At 46.1% G+C, this 14,264-nt stretch overlaps 1 protein-coding gene across 1 annotated transcript; it reads left to right on the top strand.

Moving 5' to 3' along the window:
- Window positions 1-2,779: 2,779 nt before the first annotated feature.
- Window positions 2,780-13,966, top strand: LOC136640452 (zinc finger protein RFP-like). Its single transcript, XM_066615597.1, has 7 exons — window positions 2,780-3,220; window positions 4,688-4,783; window positions 5,818-6,048; window positions 8,860-8,882; window positions 9,215-9,330; window positions 11,021-11,053; window positions 12,563-13,966. Exons 1-7 carry the CDS (start codon window positions 2,804-2,806, stop codon window positions 13,069-13,071), a joined length of 1,425 nt encoding a protein of 474 aa, XP_066471694.1. The 5' UTR covers window positions 2,780-2,803; the 3' UTR covers window positions 13,072-13,966.
- The last annotated feature ends 298 nt before the right edge of the window (window positions 13,967-14,264 follow it).

Below are 14,264 nucleotides of genomic sequence, written 5' to 3'. Positions count from 1 at the left end.
GGAAGAATACACACTCTGTAGGCTTCTCAGTTGGACCAACCTGGCATCTAGAGAGGCATGGGATAGCAATCCGTATTTTTAAGGCTTGCACAGCAGTTCTTGAAGAAGGGCTCCGTGGCACTCCCAAGGTTGCTTCCCTGCTCTAAGGGGATGCCAGCTGCTCTGCATATCATATTAGCTTTTCAATCCACAGATAATGTTGCATGGATCCCATTTCAATAAATAAGGGGGTACAAGATGAATTTCATGTCTACAGAGTGTTGATGCAACTGTGTTCCCTTCTGTCCCCCACTAACTTGGTCTGCTGTGAAGTGTTATGGTTTTTCTAAAGTGTAATTACAGGTAGCTTTATTGTGTGTATTAAGTCAGGTAGATGCCCAGCCTTTGCATTTTAAAGGTACACCCACCCCTCTCCATTCAATGGCTTGAGGCTGAGGAATGCATCTTCCAACCCCTGAGTAGGCTGCCATATACATATGCAAACAGGAGCAGAGCTAAGATATAAGGAAGCAGGTCTGGCCTGTAACTTTGTAGCCATGAATAGCCTGCTAGTCTTGAAACTGGCTAAGGGCCCAATCCTATCCAATTTTTCAATGCTGGTGCAGCTGTACCAATGGGGCATGCACTGCACACTGTGGTAGGGGGGGAACAGTCACAGAGCCTCCTCAAGGTATGGGAACGGTTTTTCCCTTACCTTGGGGCTGCATAGCTGCTGCGCCGGTGCTAGAAAGTCGGATAGGATTGGGCCCTCAATCCCTGCCTAAAAACTCTGTTGGATGTCAGAGGAACTCCAAGTCAACTTCAGAGACACACCCTTGGGGATAAACTTGCAAAGTCTGTGTGCAAATTCAACTCATTTCTTTCACTGGATTTGTTTGTACTGTATTGAGAAGCTCTATGAGTCTATGAAAACACCTTCCTGTAACCTTGCAATAGCCTAGTTTGCACATGAAGTTCAGTCTCCCTTCTGCATTTTTCTTTCTTGTCTCTAAAGCAGAGGTTTCCATACTTTTTTTGGACTGGCAGCCAGGGTGACCAGATAAAATGAGTGCCAGAGTGCCTATATCTTTAACTGTTGTACAGAAGAGGAGATCTGGGTAGGTGCAGCTTTCTAAACCCTTCCATGTTGAGTTGTACCTGCCCAAATTCCCTCTTCTGTATGATGGTCAGAGGTATAGGAACCCTGTCCTCCATTCTATCTGGTCACCCTGCTGGTGGCTCCCATGACCTACTGGGCCATTGGCAAAGACTCCCCATTAGGGCTATGCATTGTATAGAATTGTAGTTCTAATATGGTGTGTTTTTTTTTTGGTGTTTTTTTTTTGTAAGTGCTCCTGGCTCCCTGGGGAGCCACAGCTCACAGTTTGGGAACCACTGCTCTAAGGGTAGTTTATCAAGGATGAGGTGAGGTTTTCACTCTGATCCTATTCTGCCTAACAACTAGTTTTCCTGGCCCAGGACCTATATCCCATTGGTTCCTGACTCCCCCCCCTTCTCCTACATTTGCAAGACTGTTGGTCTGAAGGGAATCGCACCTGGCTGCACCCTCAATGCTAAAAATAATGACAATTTAGGATTTTGGTTGCAGTGAATTCACCTTTGTCAGTTTATATTGCTTTTGAATGTTTTCATTTTATGTTTCATTTATAATTTTTCTCTTTCTTAATTAATTATTTTGATGAATTATTGATTGATAGTGTGCTTTCAGTTTAACCCTCTAAATGCTGGTTCCAAGTTAGCATGCCACAGTATTGTATTGTATTGGCAACCTTCAGTCTCGAAAGACTATGGTATCGCGCTCTGAAAGGTGGTTCTGGCACAGCGTCTAGTGTGGCTGAAAAGGCCAATCCAGGAGTGACAATCCCTTCCACACCGGGAGCAAGTGCAGTCTGTCCCTGGTCTGTCTCCCTGGCTATGGGCCTTCCTTCTTTGCCTCTTAGCCTCAGACTGTTGGCAAAGTGTCTCTTCAAACTGGGAAAGGCCATGCATGCCACAGTAATGGCTAAAGATCCCTTAAAGATCCCTTAATGGCTAAAGATCCCATGTACTTTAAGTACATGTGCACGTCTGAACATGCAGTGACATTATCTAGCCCATGCACTGGCCTGGGTCATAAGAAAATTTGGTGCCCCCGCCATACAGCGAAATGGAATTTAACTGATTAATTATTCATTAATACTAATTATTAATTTTCTTAATATTTTCTTTTTATTATATTGGACTTGATACTCCCATGGTATGTGACTGCATTTGGGGAATGTTACAGACCTATATTTTTAACAGGCTACTCTGTATATACTTTTAACAATGATATTTGATGGGACTTACTCCTGGGTAAGTGTGGGTAGGATTGCAGCCTAGGATTATTAAAAATTTTCCTGCTTGATGATGTCACATGATGACTAATTCTCATTCTAAAAAAGTGGGTGCCTGTGCTAAATGTGTGAGAACCACTGGGCCCTAGATATGCCTGGAAGGACTGATGATTTGAAGCAGGGCAGAGTCCCAGAACCCAGTTACAATAGCGGGGCTGCGCCTTGGGAGTAAGCAGGAAGAGCACTTCTGGGCTTGTGCAGAGTGCCAGCATCGTCGCTCGAGGTTCCAGCTGCTCTCGCACACTCTTGTCAATAGGAGGAGCTCTCAGGTCCTGGGACAGGCAGGCAGGCAGGCGCTCACCTACCCACCCCTAGCCCTGCAACCTGAGCCTTTGGGAAAGCGACCCGCCCAGGTCCACCCCCAGCTACTGGGCGGGCGGAGAAGAGGAGAAACGAAACTCATCTTTGGAGTGGAGGCAGCTGGAGCGATGGCTGCAGAAAGCTACAAGAGGAGACTGCAGGACGAGGTCACTTGCCCCGTCTGCCTGGAGTACTTCGTGGACCCGGTGACTCTGGACTGCGGGCACAACTTCTGCAGGGGCTGCATCACGAAGTGCTGGGGGGACTCGCCCACGGACGCCGCCTGCCCCCAGTGCAGGGAGAGGGTCCAGACGAGCAGCTTAAGGCCCAACAGGCAGCTGGGCAGCATGGTGGAGCTGGTCAAGGAGCTGAGCGAGCTTCCAAGGCTGGAAGCCTCAGGGTGGAGGGTCTGCAAGAGGCACCAGGAGCCCCTGAAGCTCTTCTGCCAGGACGACCAAGCCCCCATCTGCGTGGTCTGCGACCGATCCAAGGAGCACCAAGCGCACCACGTGGTGCCACTGGAGGAGGCTGCCCAGGAGGTCCAGGTGCTGGGGGGCAACACTTGCCCCAGTATGGATTTAGGGACATGTATGATCACTTCTGGGGGATGTGACTTCTGGGGTGGGGGCAGGGGCGGATCCAGTGTTTGTGTTTGAGGGAGGGGTATGAATATTACCAGGAAGGTAGACCTAGGCTCATAACAACATAAGAACAGCCCCAGTGGATCAGGCCATAGGCCCATCTAGTCCAGCTTCCTGTATCTCACAGTGGCCCACCGAATGCCCCAGGGAGCACACCAGATAACAAGAGAACTCATCCTGGTGCCCTCCCCTGCATCTGGCATTCTGAGGTAGCCTACTAAAATCAGGAGGTTGCACATACACATCATGGTTTGTAACCCATGATGAATTTTTCCTCTAGAAGTTTGTCCAATCCCCTTTTAAAGGCATCTAGGCCAGATGCCATCACTGTATCCTGTGGCAAGGAGTTCCACAGACCAACTGCATGCTGAATAAAGAAATATTTTCTTTTGTCTGCCCTCACGCTCCCAACACTCAATTTTAGTGAATGTCTCCTGGTTCTGGTGTTGTGTGAGAGGAAAAAGAACATCACTCTATCCTTCCCTTGCATAATTTTATATGTCTCAGGCTGCAATCCTAACCACACTTTCCTGAGAGTAAGCCCCATAGAACAAAATTGGACTTACTTCTGAGTAGACCTGGTTAGGCTTGTGCCCTCAATCATGTCTTGCCTTAAACATTTTTTTCTAGGCCAGGGGTGCCCAAACCAGGGGTGCATTACAACATTAGCTGTTTTACATTTAGCTGTTTTACTCTCAATGCCTTTCCTAATGATCCCAAGCATGGAATTAGCCCTCTTCACTGCTGGCGCACATTAGGTCGACACTTTCATCCAGCTGTACGCAAGCTGTCCCCTCTTGGATCCGCCCCTAGGTGGAGAGGTTGAATTCATCCTCTCCTCAGCTGCAGCCCCTGATCAGGAAATCTGGAAGAAGTTCTTGAGGAAAATCTCCATATTGACTGGGTGCCCTGAGCCAGCTCTTGTGCGTCAGGGCACTCAAGAATCATGGTTTGGATACAGTGGTATAGACTGTGCCTCCCTCACCCATCACAGGGAGGTGAAACACAGCCTGGATCTGGGGTACTTTGCAAGCAACTTGTTATCTTGAATAGGATACAGACTGAAAGGGACTTAGGAGAAGCCAAAGCCCATGAAACACAACTGAAGGGTCAAGATTATCAGTTAATCTTGTCTCAGTTTCTCACTTCCGATATATATTTGCTTGTTTGCTTATTTAACAGACTTCTACCATGTCTTCCTATTCTAAAGGCAGTCGTCAATTAATATAAAAAACCAATATGAAATATAAGTTTAGAATGAGAAAATCACAGTAAAGCAGCATTAAACTATAGCACAGAAGAAAAAATAACAAAGCCAGGATCTAAGGAGAAAAAAAATCAGTCAAATGGAGATTTCTGTTTTCTCTCCAGGATGAGATCAGTCGCTCCCTGGAGGTCCTGAGGAAGGAGAGAGAAAACATTTTGGTATATAAAGCAGAGAATGAGAAGGAAAGCCGAGAATTGCTTGTAAGTATTAATAGTACTAATTAGTGATATTGGGAAATGAAGACATACACCTCTATATTCACAGTGGATTCATTCCTGGACCCCCTAAGGTACTGAAAACTGCAGATAATGAAATCTGCAGTATTCCATCACACTGGGGCTCCGAATGTGATTGGAGACTTACTCTGGTTGCATCCGGAGCCATTCTGAGGCCCATAGAGGCTACACATGGTCTTTACAGGCCTCAGAATAGCCTAGGTCTAAAAACCAGAAGTGCCCTTCTAGAACCTCTGGAGGCCTTTCTGAGACCCTTTACAGGCTTCATAAGGCCCCCCAAAGCATCAGAAGGCAACTTCTGGCTTAGGCAAAACTAGAAGTGGCCTTCCCATGCTTTGGGGGGTCTTCCTGAGGCCCGTGGAGGCTGTGTGTGGCCTCTTTGGTCCTCAGAAAGGCCTCCGGAGGTCCTAGAAGTGCATTTGTGGTTTTCATCCAAGATTTCAGGTTGGATCAAATCTGGCTCCATGCGGGTCCAGAGGACCCATGTTGAGCCAGATATGTGGAAACAAAATTCGAGATAAGTACGCTCAACCTGTATCTAGAATGGAATATAAAATGCCAAAGACTCAAAAGCCATGTGGAGCTCCAATCCTCAAAATGTACATTACTGAGAATTTGGGATTGCATAATCACACCAGGGAAATACTCATGGATTGATCTTCATAGGGCCCAGTCCTATTCAACTTTCCAGTATTAATGCAGCTGCAATGCAGTCCCAAGGTAAGGGAACAAATGTTTCCCTTCCTTGAGGAAGTCTCCGTGACTGCCCACCATCACCGCAGGATGCAGTGCATTCCCCATTGGCATGGCTACATCAGTGCTGGGAAGTCGGATACGACTGGATCCATATTCATCTAAGGCTGGGCAGTAACTCCTCCCTTGGTTAAATGCTGATACAATAAGTTCATAAAAGTGCCCTTCCTATGGAGTTGTTTTCACCTTCCTCCTGACACTGCAAGACTGACCTGCTTTTCTCTTCTTCCCTGTTCCTTTTGCAGAAGCAAATGGAAGCAGAGAGGGAGAAGACAGTAGCTACCTTGAGACAAGTGCGTCAGTTTCTGGAGGAACAAGAGAAGCTTCTTCTGACCAGGACGGAAGAGGTGGAGAAGGAGATTGTGAGGAGAAGGGACGAGCATCTGGCTAGGCTTTCCAGGGAGCTCTCCTCCCTTGACTACCTTATCCAGGAGATGGAAAAGAAGCAGCAGCAGTCAGCAAGTGAACTCCTACAGGTAAGTCAGTGACCTTGTTTGACTTTTTCAATGGCTGAATTTGTCAGGCATCCCCTGCCCATGATAATTTCAAGGAATTCAAATACTGAATGACCATATCCATCTGAGAGTATCTTAACCCTGATGGAATTAAGAATCAACAACTGCGCTCACTAGCTTGTTCACAGGCAGGAAAGGGCTCTGAGCAGCTCCTGATACTGCCTTCAGGCAACTGTATCAGCCAGGGGTGAATCCAGTGTTTGTGTTTGGGGGGGGCATGAACACTACCAACTCCAGAGCCCAGGTCAACCAGGCGGGTATACCTGGGCTCTGGATTGAACTTGATGGTCTCTGTGACCAGGGTTTGCTGGGTTGGTAGATCTGGGCTCCTGCCTGGCCTTGGAACCCAGGTCTACTAACTGGGTAGACCTAGGCGCCTGCCTGGATATGGACCCTATGTCTACTGGCTGCGTAGACCTGAGCTCCATTCCAGCCAATCTTGTCGGCGCCTGCCCAGTGGCTATTCCCCTGATGCCTGAATTTGCTCCCCAGTCCAGTGGGCACCCTTGCCTGCTGGCAGGCAGTTTGGAGGGAACCACACACCCATGGTCCATTCCCCCCCCCCCCCAGATCTGCACCTGGTATCAGCTGCCTTTGGGTCAAATCTCAGGTCAAATCCTCTCCCTTTTTCAGAATGTCAGCTGCTTTTTCTCCTGAGAGCCTGCAATACAGGCCAAATCTGTAAGCCTTTCTGGGTAAGCCCTTCCTCTACACTACAGTGCTGCTCTCCAGAGCAAGAGGGGCTGTCTTGGAGTTCTCCTTTTACTCATTCTGGCTGCTCATTGTAAGGTTGCTGGAAGTTATGAACAAGAGAGTTGTGCAGGAGGGGCCAAATGCCATCTTCACTGTGCTACCAGGTTTAAATAATGGGCAGAGGAAATCACCAGTCTGATCTGTGCTGAGAATGCACTGCTGGGCAAGCTAAGATCTGGCTTGACTCTCGGAAGCGCATCTGTGCTGGAGATCTGTGCATCTGTGCTGGTTCCAGGGCAGTAAAAACAGGCTCCTGTGCATCTCTCCCAGACAACTGGGACCAAGGAGAAGCTGCTGCTCTGCACATCTTAATGAAGGTGTGCTTTGTATTGCTTTGATCAATAGACACACTTCCATGTTTCTGCTATTGAGGTTTTTATTTATTTTATTCCAATCCAATCCAAAATCTTTATCAGCATAATAGATAATACACTAAACCAACAATAACTAGCAAATAACAAAACAAAGCAAAACACAGCAAAAACTTGACAAAAAACATTATTAATAAAACATTATTTTATTAACTTAATGCCTATTAGCCCACCTTACAAGCCATGTCATCTTCCTAAGCTGGCTACCAATGTTTAAATTGTATTAGAAATATTTATTACAAAGATCACTTACAGATAATGTTTTATTCTCTGGGAGCAATAAAAGACACACAGGGCACAATCCTAACCAGGTCTACTCAGAAGTAAGTCCTATTTTGTTCAAAGGGCACCTTCCTAATGAGGAAAGGCTATGGCGTTTGGGCCTCTTCAGCCTAGAAAAGAGATGCCTGAGGGGGAGCATGATTGAGACATACAAAATTATGCAGGGGATGGACAGAGTGGATAGAGAGATGCTCTTTACACTCTCACATAACACCAGAACGAGGGGACATCCACTAAAATTGAGTGTTGGGAGAGTTAGAACAGACAAAAGAAAATATTTCTTTACTCAGTGTGTGGTTGGTCTGTGGAACTCTTTGCCACAGGATGTGGTGATGGCAACTGACCTGGACGCCTTTAAAAGGGCATTGGACAAGTTTCTGGAGGAAAAATCCATTACGGGGTACAAGCTATGTATGCGCAACCTCCTGATTTTAGAAATGGGTTATGTCAGAATGCGAGATGCAAGGGAGGGCACCAGGATGCAGTTCTCTTGTTATCTGGTGAGCTCCTTGGGGCATTTGGTGGGCTGCTGTGAGATACAGGAAGCTGGACTAGATGGGCCTATGGCCTGATCCAGTGGGGCTGTTCTTATGTAAAGGGGCCTACTCTCAGGAAAGCGTGGTTAGGATTGCAGCCTCTGTCAGTGAAAGAGACCCACTTTCTTCATCAGCTGCTCTGAAGAACAATCTGTCTTCAGGATGTGCTCCTAAGGAAACAAGAAGTGGGTGTAATGGATGTCCTCAGAGTGGGAGTTGCACACTTGTGGTGCTACCATTAAGATTTGATAGATGTGACAATTGTGGTGCTGCAACTGAAACAGTTCTGTGCCTAGAAGAGCATAAGAAGAGCCCCGCTGGATCAGGCCAAAGGCCCATCTAGTCCAGCTTCCTATATCTCACAGTGGCCCACCAAATGCCCCAGGGAGCACACGAGACAACAGGCACAACCTGCGTCCAGGTGCCCTCCTCTGCTTCTGGCAATCAGAGGCAGCCTGCCTCTAAAACCAAGAGCTTGCACATACCTACTATGACCTGTGACCCGTAATAACCTTCTCCTCCAGAAATTTGTCCAATCCCCTCTTAAAGGCATCCAGGCAAGATGCTATCACTACTTCCTGTGGCAAAGAGTTCCACAAACCAACCAAATGCTGGGTAAAGAAATATTTTCTACTGTCTGTCCTAACTTTCCCAACACTCAGTTTTTGTGGATGTCTTCAGCTGCAGATGGGTCAGAAAGCAGGGCTTGGAAGTAGATCTTCAGACTACTCAAAAGGACATTTAGGCACTAAGTCAGATTTCATTGTCTCATAAAGATTTTCTTTGCGCTGTGGCAGGAGTTGAGTTTTCTTTTTCTTGTTTCTCTCTAGAATATTAGAACCATCTTGGAAAGGTGAGTGGAACCCACATTTGCCTTCAAGAGTTATAATTCAGTGAGCGCCTAGATTGTGGTCTCCAAAGTCAAGTGGCGCTTACCGCCATGCTGCTGCTGCTCCTGGCACCCGATCCATATGGGGAGGTCCGTGGACCCGATCCATGGATAATTGAATCTGTTGATATGGAGGCCCCCCTCTATTTTTTTCCACTTGTCAGATCAGGTTTGGATTAGTGGAAGTCTGGAAGAAAACTTTAGAGTTCCTGCTATTTTCTTCCACCTCCTTCCTTTCTTTTTCTGGGAATTCTGGACTGTATGGATGGTGACTTGACATTGTATCTCTCCGCCAGGGGCCAGAAGGAGTCGTTTGACAATCCAGTGGCATTTCCTGCTTCACTGAAGTGGAAGATCTATGACTTCTGTGAAATCAATTCCTTTCTGGAGACCCTCATGAAGCAGTTCAGAGGTAAAAAAAAATAAAGGTTATTATTGCTTCCTTTGGAGGGGACAGCCATGGTGCGGGAGGTGTGTCTACTCAGACCTGCACCAGTAGGATCACTGGATTGTATCTGGAAGAGGGTTAGGATTCAGCTGCCACCAAACCTGTCGATGCCCCGTTCTGCCTTCTCTCCACCCCTTTGCCCTTTCCTTGCCCCAATTCTGCCTCTGCTTACCCAGCCCCGCCTCCCCCACTACCTTACTTCTGTCAGTGGGTCGAAGGCACTCCTCCAACATTGCGTATGAAGGCTCTGGTCTTCCTTCCAGCACTTTAGTCTGCACGCTGCTGGAATTGATTTTGTGAGGCAAGTGAGTGCTAGCGGAACACGAGTCTAGAGCAGGGGTGTCCAAAGTTTTTGGCAGGAGGGCTCTCTGACGCTGTGTCGGGGGCCGGGGAAATTTACATTTGAAATTTGAATAAATTTACATAAGTTTACATAAATTAATATACTAGAGGTGGAAGTTATATGAATGAATGGAGGTCTTGCAGTAGCTCAAGGCCTATAAAAGGCCTTGCACAAAGCAAGGCTGGCCTTTCCTTTGCTGCTGCTACTGTATCACAGACATCAAACAACAAGCAGTGGAGGAAGCCCTCATCCCACAGCTCACATGAGAGGTCAAACAGTCGTCCTCATGCTGAGATCAGATGCATTGGGCCAGTGCAGGCTCCAACAAATCTCCGGAGGGCCAGAGGCCTCGAGGGCTGCAGGGCTGGGGTTTGGGCACACTTGGTCTAGAGGATTGGGCTTGGATTCACTTGGATTGGGATTGGATTCACCGAGGAAAGGTCTTTGGGGACACAGTTGCATTCTGTATCATGTTTTGTGAGTTTGCTTTCCTCTTCAGCCACTTGTAGCTTATGGTGCTTCCAAGGCCTTCCTTATTTAACAGGAAGGAATGGATAGAACAGCACTGAAAAGGAAGTCTGTGAATGTTGGGGTGGGGGGTAGGTCCAGATTATCCAGGGTCTCCTTGATTATTGGGGGCATATTTGTAGCATTGCCCATAGATTAACTGAAACCGGAAGTAGTGTTTTTTTGGGTTTTTTTGCACTTTGGGGCCATTCGGAAGCCTGCAGAGACCACGGGCGGATGCATGTGGCCTCTGCGTGCTTCAGAAAACTCTCCAGAGGCTACCAAAGCACAGCTCTGGTTGCCTTCAGAGGGTTTAAAGGTGCTGAAACCGTGGATTTCATTATCAGCGGTTTTTGATATTTGCAGATGGTTTGAGGATACTGAGGCACCACCTGTAATTCAGACATTTGGGCCTCAGTCCTTACTATGCATCATACCAAATAAGTCCTGTTCAAGGGGTTTTTACTTCCAAGTAGCCACGATTAGGATTGATCTATACATGTTTTAAGGCTATAGTCTTAAACGTTGACTGGTCAAATTTGATCATTTTCCTATTGGTTTGTTTTTTTTAATTACGTAAATTCTAGCACAAGTATAACAGGAATTGTTGAAGAAATGACCATTAAGAGAAAACAATTGTGACCATTTCAAAAGGAATTAGAAAGGGGGGGGGGGTGTTCTACCATCCCATGTCTTTCCCAACTTTGTGATTTGAATTAAGATACATTAGATGCTATCAAGTTATTAAATGATTTTTTTTGTTCTAAGCACAGTACTTCATATCTGTTCCCTTTTCTTCCCTAGACTTTCTGGTATCTGACCTTCAGCTTCAAGAAGGTAAATTGTGGGTTCAAATTGAGGACATAAGAAATGGATGGGAGACTTGCCAGGAAGTTGACTACCTGGTTTTCATTGGATTTTACTCAGGAACCATGAATGGCAGCAACTGTTACCCTGCCATGATCTCATCTGATCTCAGAAGCTAAGCAGGGTCAGGCCTGGTTAGTACTTGGATGGGAGACCGCCTGGGAATACCGGGTGCTGTAGGCTTATACCATGGTCTTTCGAGACTGAAGGTTGCCAACCAACCATGAATGGCTTAATTAGCAGTACAGGGGGCCCTCGTTATCTGCGGGCATTCATGGAATGCCCCATGGATATGAATTGAAACCAGCAGGTATTGAAACCAGCAGTTTTCGTCACCCCCATCTCCAAATCCAACCAGTCAAGGCAGAGTCTGTTTGTCCTGCTAACTGTTATCTCAGCTAACTGGTCAGACGCACCTTTCCAGAGAGATCGATCTTTTTATGTAGAGCTTATGTCCTTTTTTCATCTCACTACTTTAAAATGTCTTTTGCTATGTAAAGTTCTTTATGAATTTTTCTTTGTTGAAAGAGTATATAATGAGTGCATGTGAAACCCTTTCCTCAGAGGAGAAGCTCTGACATGGGAACTAAAGCCAGAGTAGTTGCCATAGGTCTAGCAGAGGTTCCACTGACTTCTAGGCCACCTGATTCTTCTGGGGTGAGGGGATGTGGGTGTATCTGTGGGGCTCAAGCTGGTTAGCCCCTCTTTCTATGAGTTGCCTCAGCTCGAAGATTGCTGTGCCTGAGCCCTGCTGCCAGAGTTCCTGCTTGGAAGAGAGGTGAGGAGCGTCTTGGCTCTGAGTTGCAGCAGGGGCAACCTGAGGCCCCACCCCAGTGGGGAGTCCGCTGTAGTCAGCCTTGTCATTAAGCCCTCGGAACCAACCTACCTTCAACATTTGTGTTTGCTGGCTTTTGGAATGGGGGGGCAGTTACCATGTCTTTGGCATACATTTATATAGTTGGAACACATTTATATAGTTGAAACCATTTTTAAATGGTTTAAAAATACGTTTACCTCAATTTTCGTGTTTATTAGTCAGCACAAAGCAGTTGATATCTAAAATAAAAATGGCAGCACAAAATAATGACATCCACTGCTGAACAATCCCCAGAGTGCCCCTTTGCTCACCACCACCAGACCCAAAAGTGGGGAGAAAGGCAGGTTATGTATCCAGGCTCATGATTCATTTGTTTGGGTGGTTGGCTGGCAACCTTTGGTCTCGAAAGACTATGATATAAGCCTACAGCACCCAGTATTCCCATGCGGTCTCCCATCCAAGTACTAACCAGGCCTGACCCTGCTTAGCTTCCAAGATCAGACATGATCAGGCATGTGCAGGTAACAGTTGCTGCTTCATTTGTTTATTGTAGAGATTTATAGTCCACCATATCCAAAAAGTGTATTAAGGCAATTAACAGTATTAGGATATTGGTCAGTCATACAGCTGATTCTGCTTCTCTTTCTTCTCCTCCCCTACAGCAAATGTGACTCTGGATCCAGACACAGCATACCCTCAGCTCATCTTGTCTGAGGATTGCAAAAGCGTGAGATGGGGGCCCAGATATCAAACTCTGCCCAACAATCCTAAGAGATTTGAGAGTCCTTTTGTGCTGGGCCGTGAAGGATTCACTACAGGCAGACATTTCTGGGAAGTCACTGTGGGAAGTGAGGAACAATGGGCTTTGGGGGTTGCCAGAAGTTCTGTGACAAGAAAGTACAATTGTAGCCTTGATCAAGACAGCTGGGGTTTGGGGAAGTCGGGAGGTAAGTACTTTGTTAACAATCCACCAGATTACTCTCCTCTGTCCCTGAGCCAGGAACCCAAGAGGATACGAGTGACTCTGAACTGTGTTGAGAGGCGAGTGGCCTTTTTCGACGCTGATACAGTCACCCAGCTCTATGTGTACTCAGATGTCTCTTTCTGTGGAAAGATCCTTCTCCCTATCTTTTTTGTGTCAGAAGGAGGCCACCTGACAATCTGTCCTTGAACCTGTCAAGGACTGCAGAGGGAATAGTACCTGATCTCACCATACTCCTGAAACACATTCAGCCTTTTGCTCCAGACTTGTCTGAGATGCAACATTTTTAAATGCGTTTGCATAGGAGCTGTATTTGTGCAGCACTGATTGGCTAGCCCTTGTGTCTGTCATGAAACAACTCCCCCCCCCCTTCTGTTTGCAGATAACTTTTTGTGGTGCTGATTGGCTGAGCCTTGTATCAAAGTGCCATTCTTATCCCTCTTCTCAACCACAGCTGTGTTCAAAGTAAGGGGGGGGGGAAGTTTGCAAAGCACAGTACAAACTTTTAATCTGATACTGAAGCAGGCACTTTGCAGGGGAAGACCCAGACAAAAGAGAGAGGCTTTCATGAGAAGCTCTCATCACTTGAGAAGCTCACATCACTCAGCCCAGCAGCTGAGAGGTACTCTGCAAATGACATCTCAGTTGTAGTGGTGCTGCCGAAAGGAAGATCCACATGATAATTGGGCTCTCCCAGTGCCTCACCCGCTTCTTGCTTCCTTACCCCTCTTGGTCGGCCTCTTCCTCCATACTGTTCCGTGCCGTCTCCTTCCATCCCTCCTTCCCAATACCTACTTCCCAGTATTACTAAGGGTTGGGGAACAATAAGCAAGTGCTCTAGCTAGCATTTCCTTCCAAAAATTTGATTTTATATACACCCTATTTTAATGTCCGCAGTATTTCCAAATTCAGAATGCTGCTGAATTTAGGACCTATTAAAAAAATTAATGTTCTGTTGAATGCTACCAATTGTTACTTACCAAATGATACTTAATTGATACTTAGACCACTTGTTTAGGATGTTTGATTTTTTTTGTTTGTTCTCAAAACAGCCTTGAAATAAAAATTGACACTAAACCATCAATTCCTCCTGTTGAAATTATTCTATAGATATATGTATATTATAATAATGATTAATAAATCCATTTCAGCAAACTGTGCTTAGCAATGACAATGTTATAAATTACAGTACTGTATTACATTATAATATTTATTTTATATTTATACAGGTATTTATATACCGCCTTTCTTGGTTGTCAGATTTCTCCTCAGACTTTAATCCAAGGCGGTTTACGTAGGCAGGCTGTTCTAAACCCCCGTAGGGATTTTTACAATTGAATAGTTCTGGTCTTTCATAGAATAATAATAATAATAATAATACA

Source organism: Tiliqua scincoides, chromosome 2 (genome assembly GCF_035046505.1).
Source record: "Tiliqua scincoides isolate rTilSci1 chromosome 2, rTilSci1.hap2, whole genome shotgun sequence".
In the NCBI taxonomy this organism is placed as follows: Eukaryota; Metazoa; Chordata; class Lepidosauria; order Squamata; family Scincidae; genus Tiliqua; species Tiliqua scincoides.
Note: the sequence above shows the minus strand (reverse complement) of the source record. Positions and strands in the feature narration are given on the sequence as shown.

What these genes read in the sequence shown, in the direction of transcription:
- LOC136640452 (XM_066615597.1), top strand. Translation starts at nt 2,804, where the DNA reads ATGGCTGCAGAAAGCTACAAGAGGAGACTGCAGGACGAGGTCACTTGC. An exon ending in AGGCTGCCCAGGAGGTCCAG is followed by an intron (nt 3,221 to 4,687) that starts GTGCTGGGGGGC and finishes TTTTCTCTCCAG; the next exon opens with GATGAGATCAGTCGCTCCCT. An exon ending in ATTAGAACCATCTTGGAAAG is followed by an intron (nt 8,883 to 9,214) that starts GTGAGTGGAACC and finishes TCTCTCCGCCAG; the next exon opens with GGGCCAGAAGGAGTCGTTTG.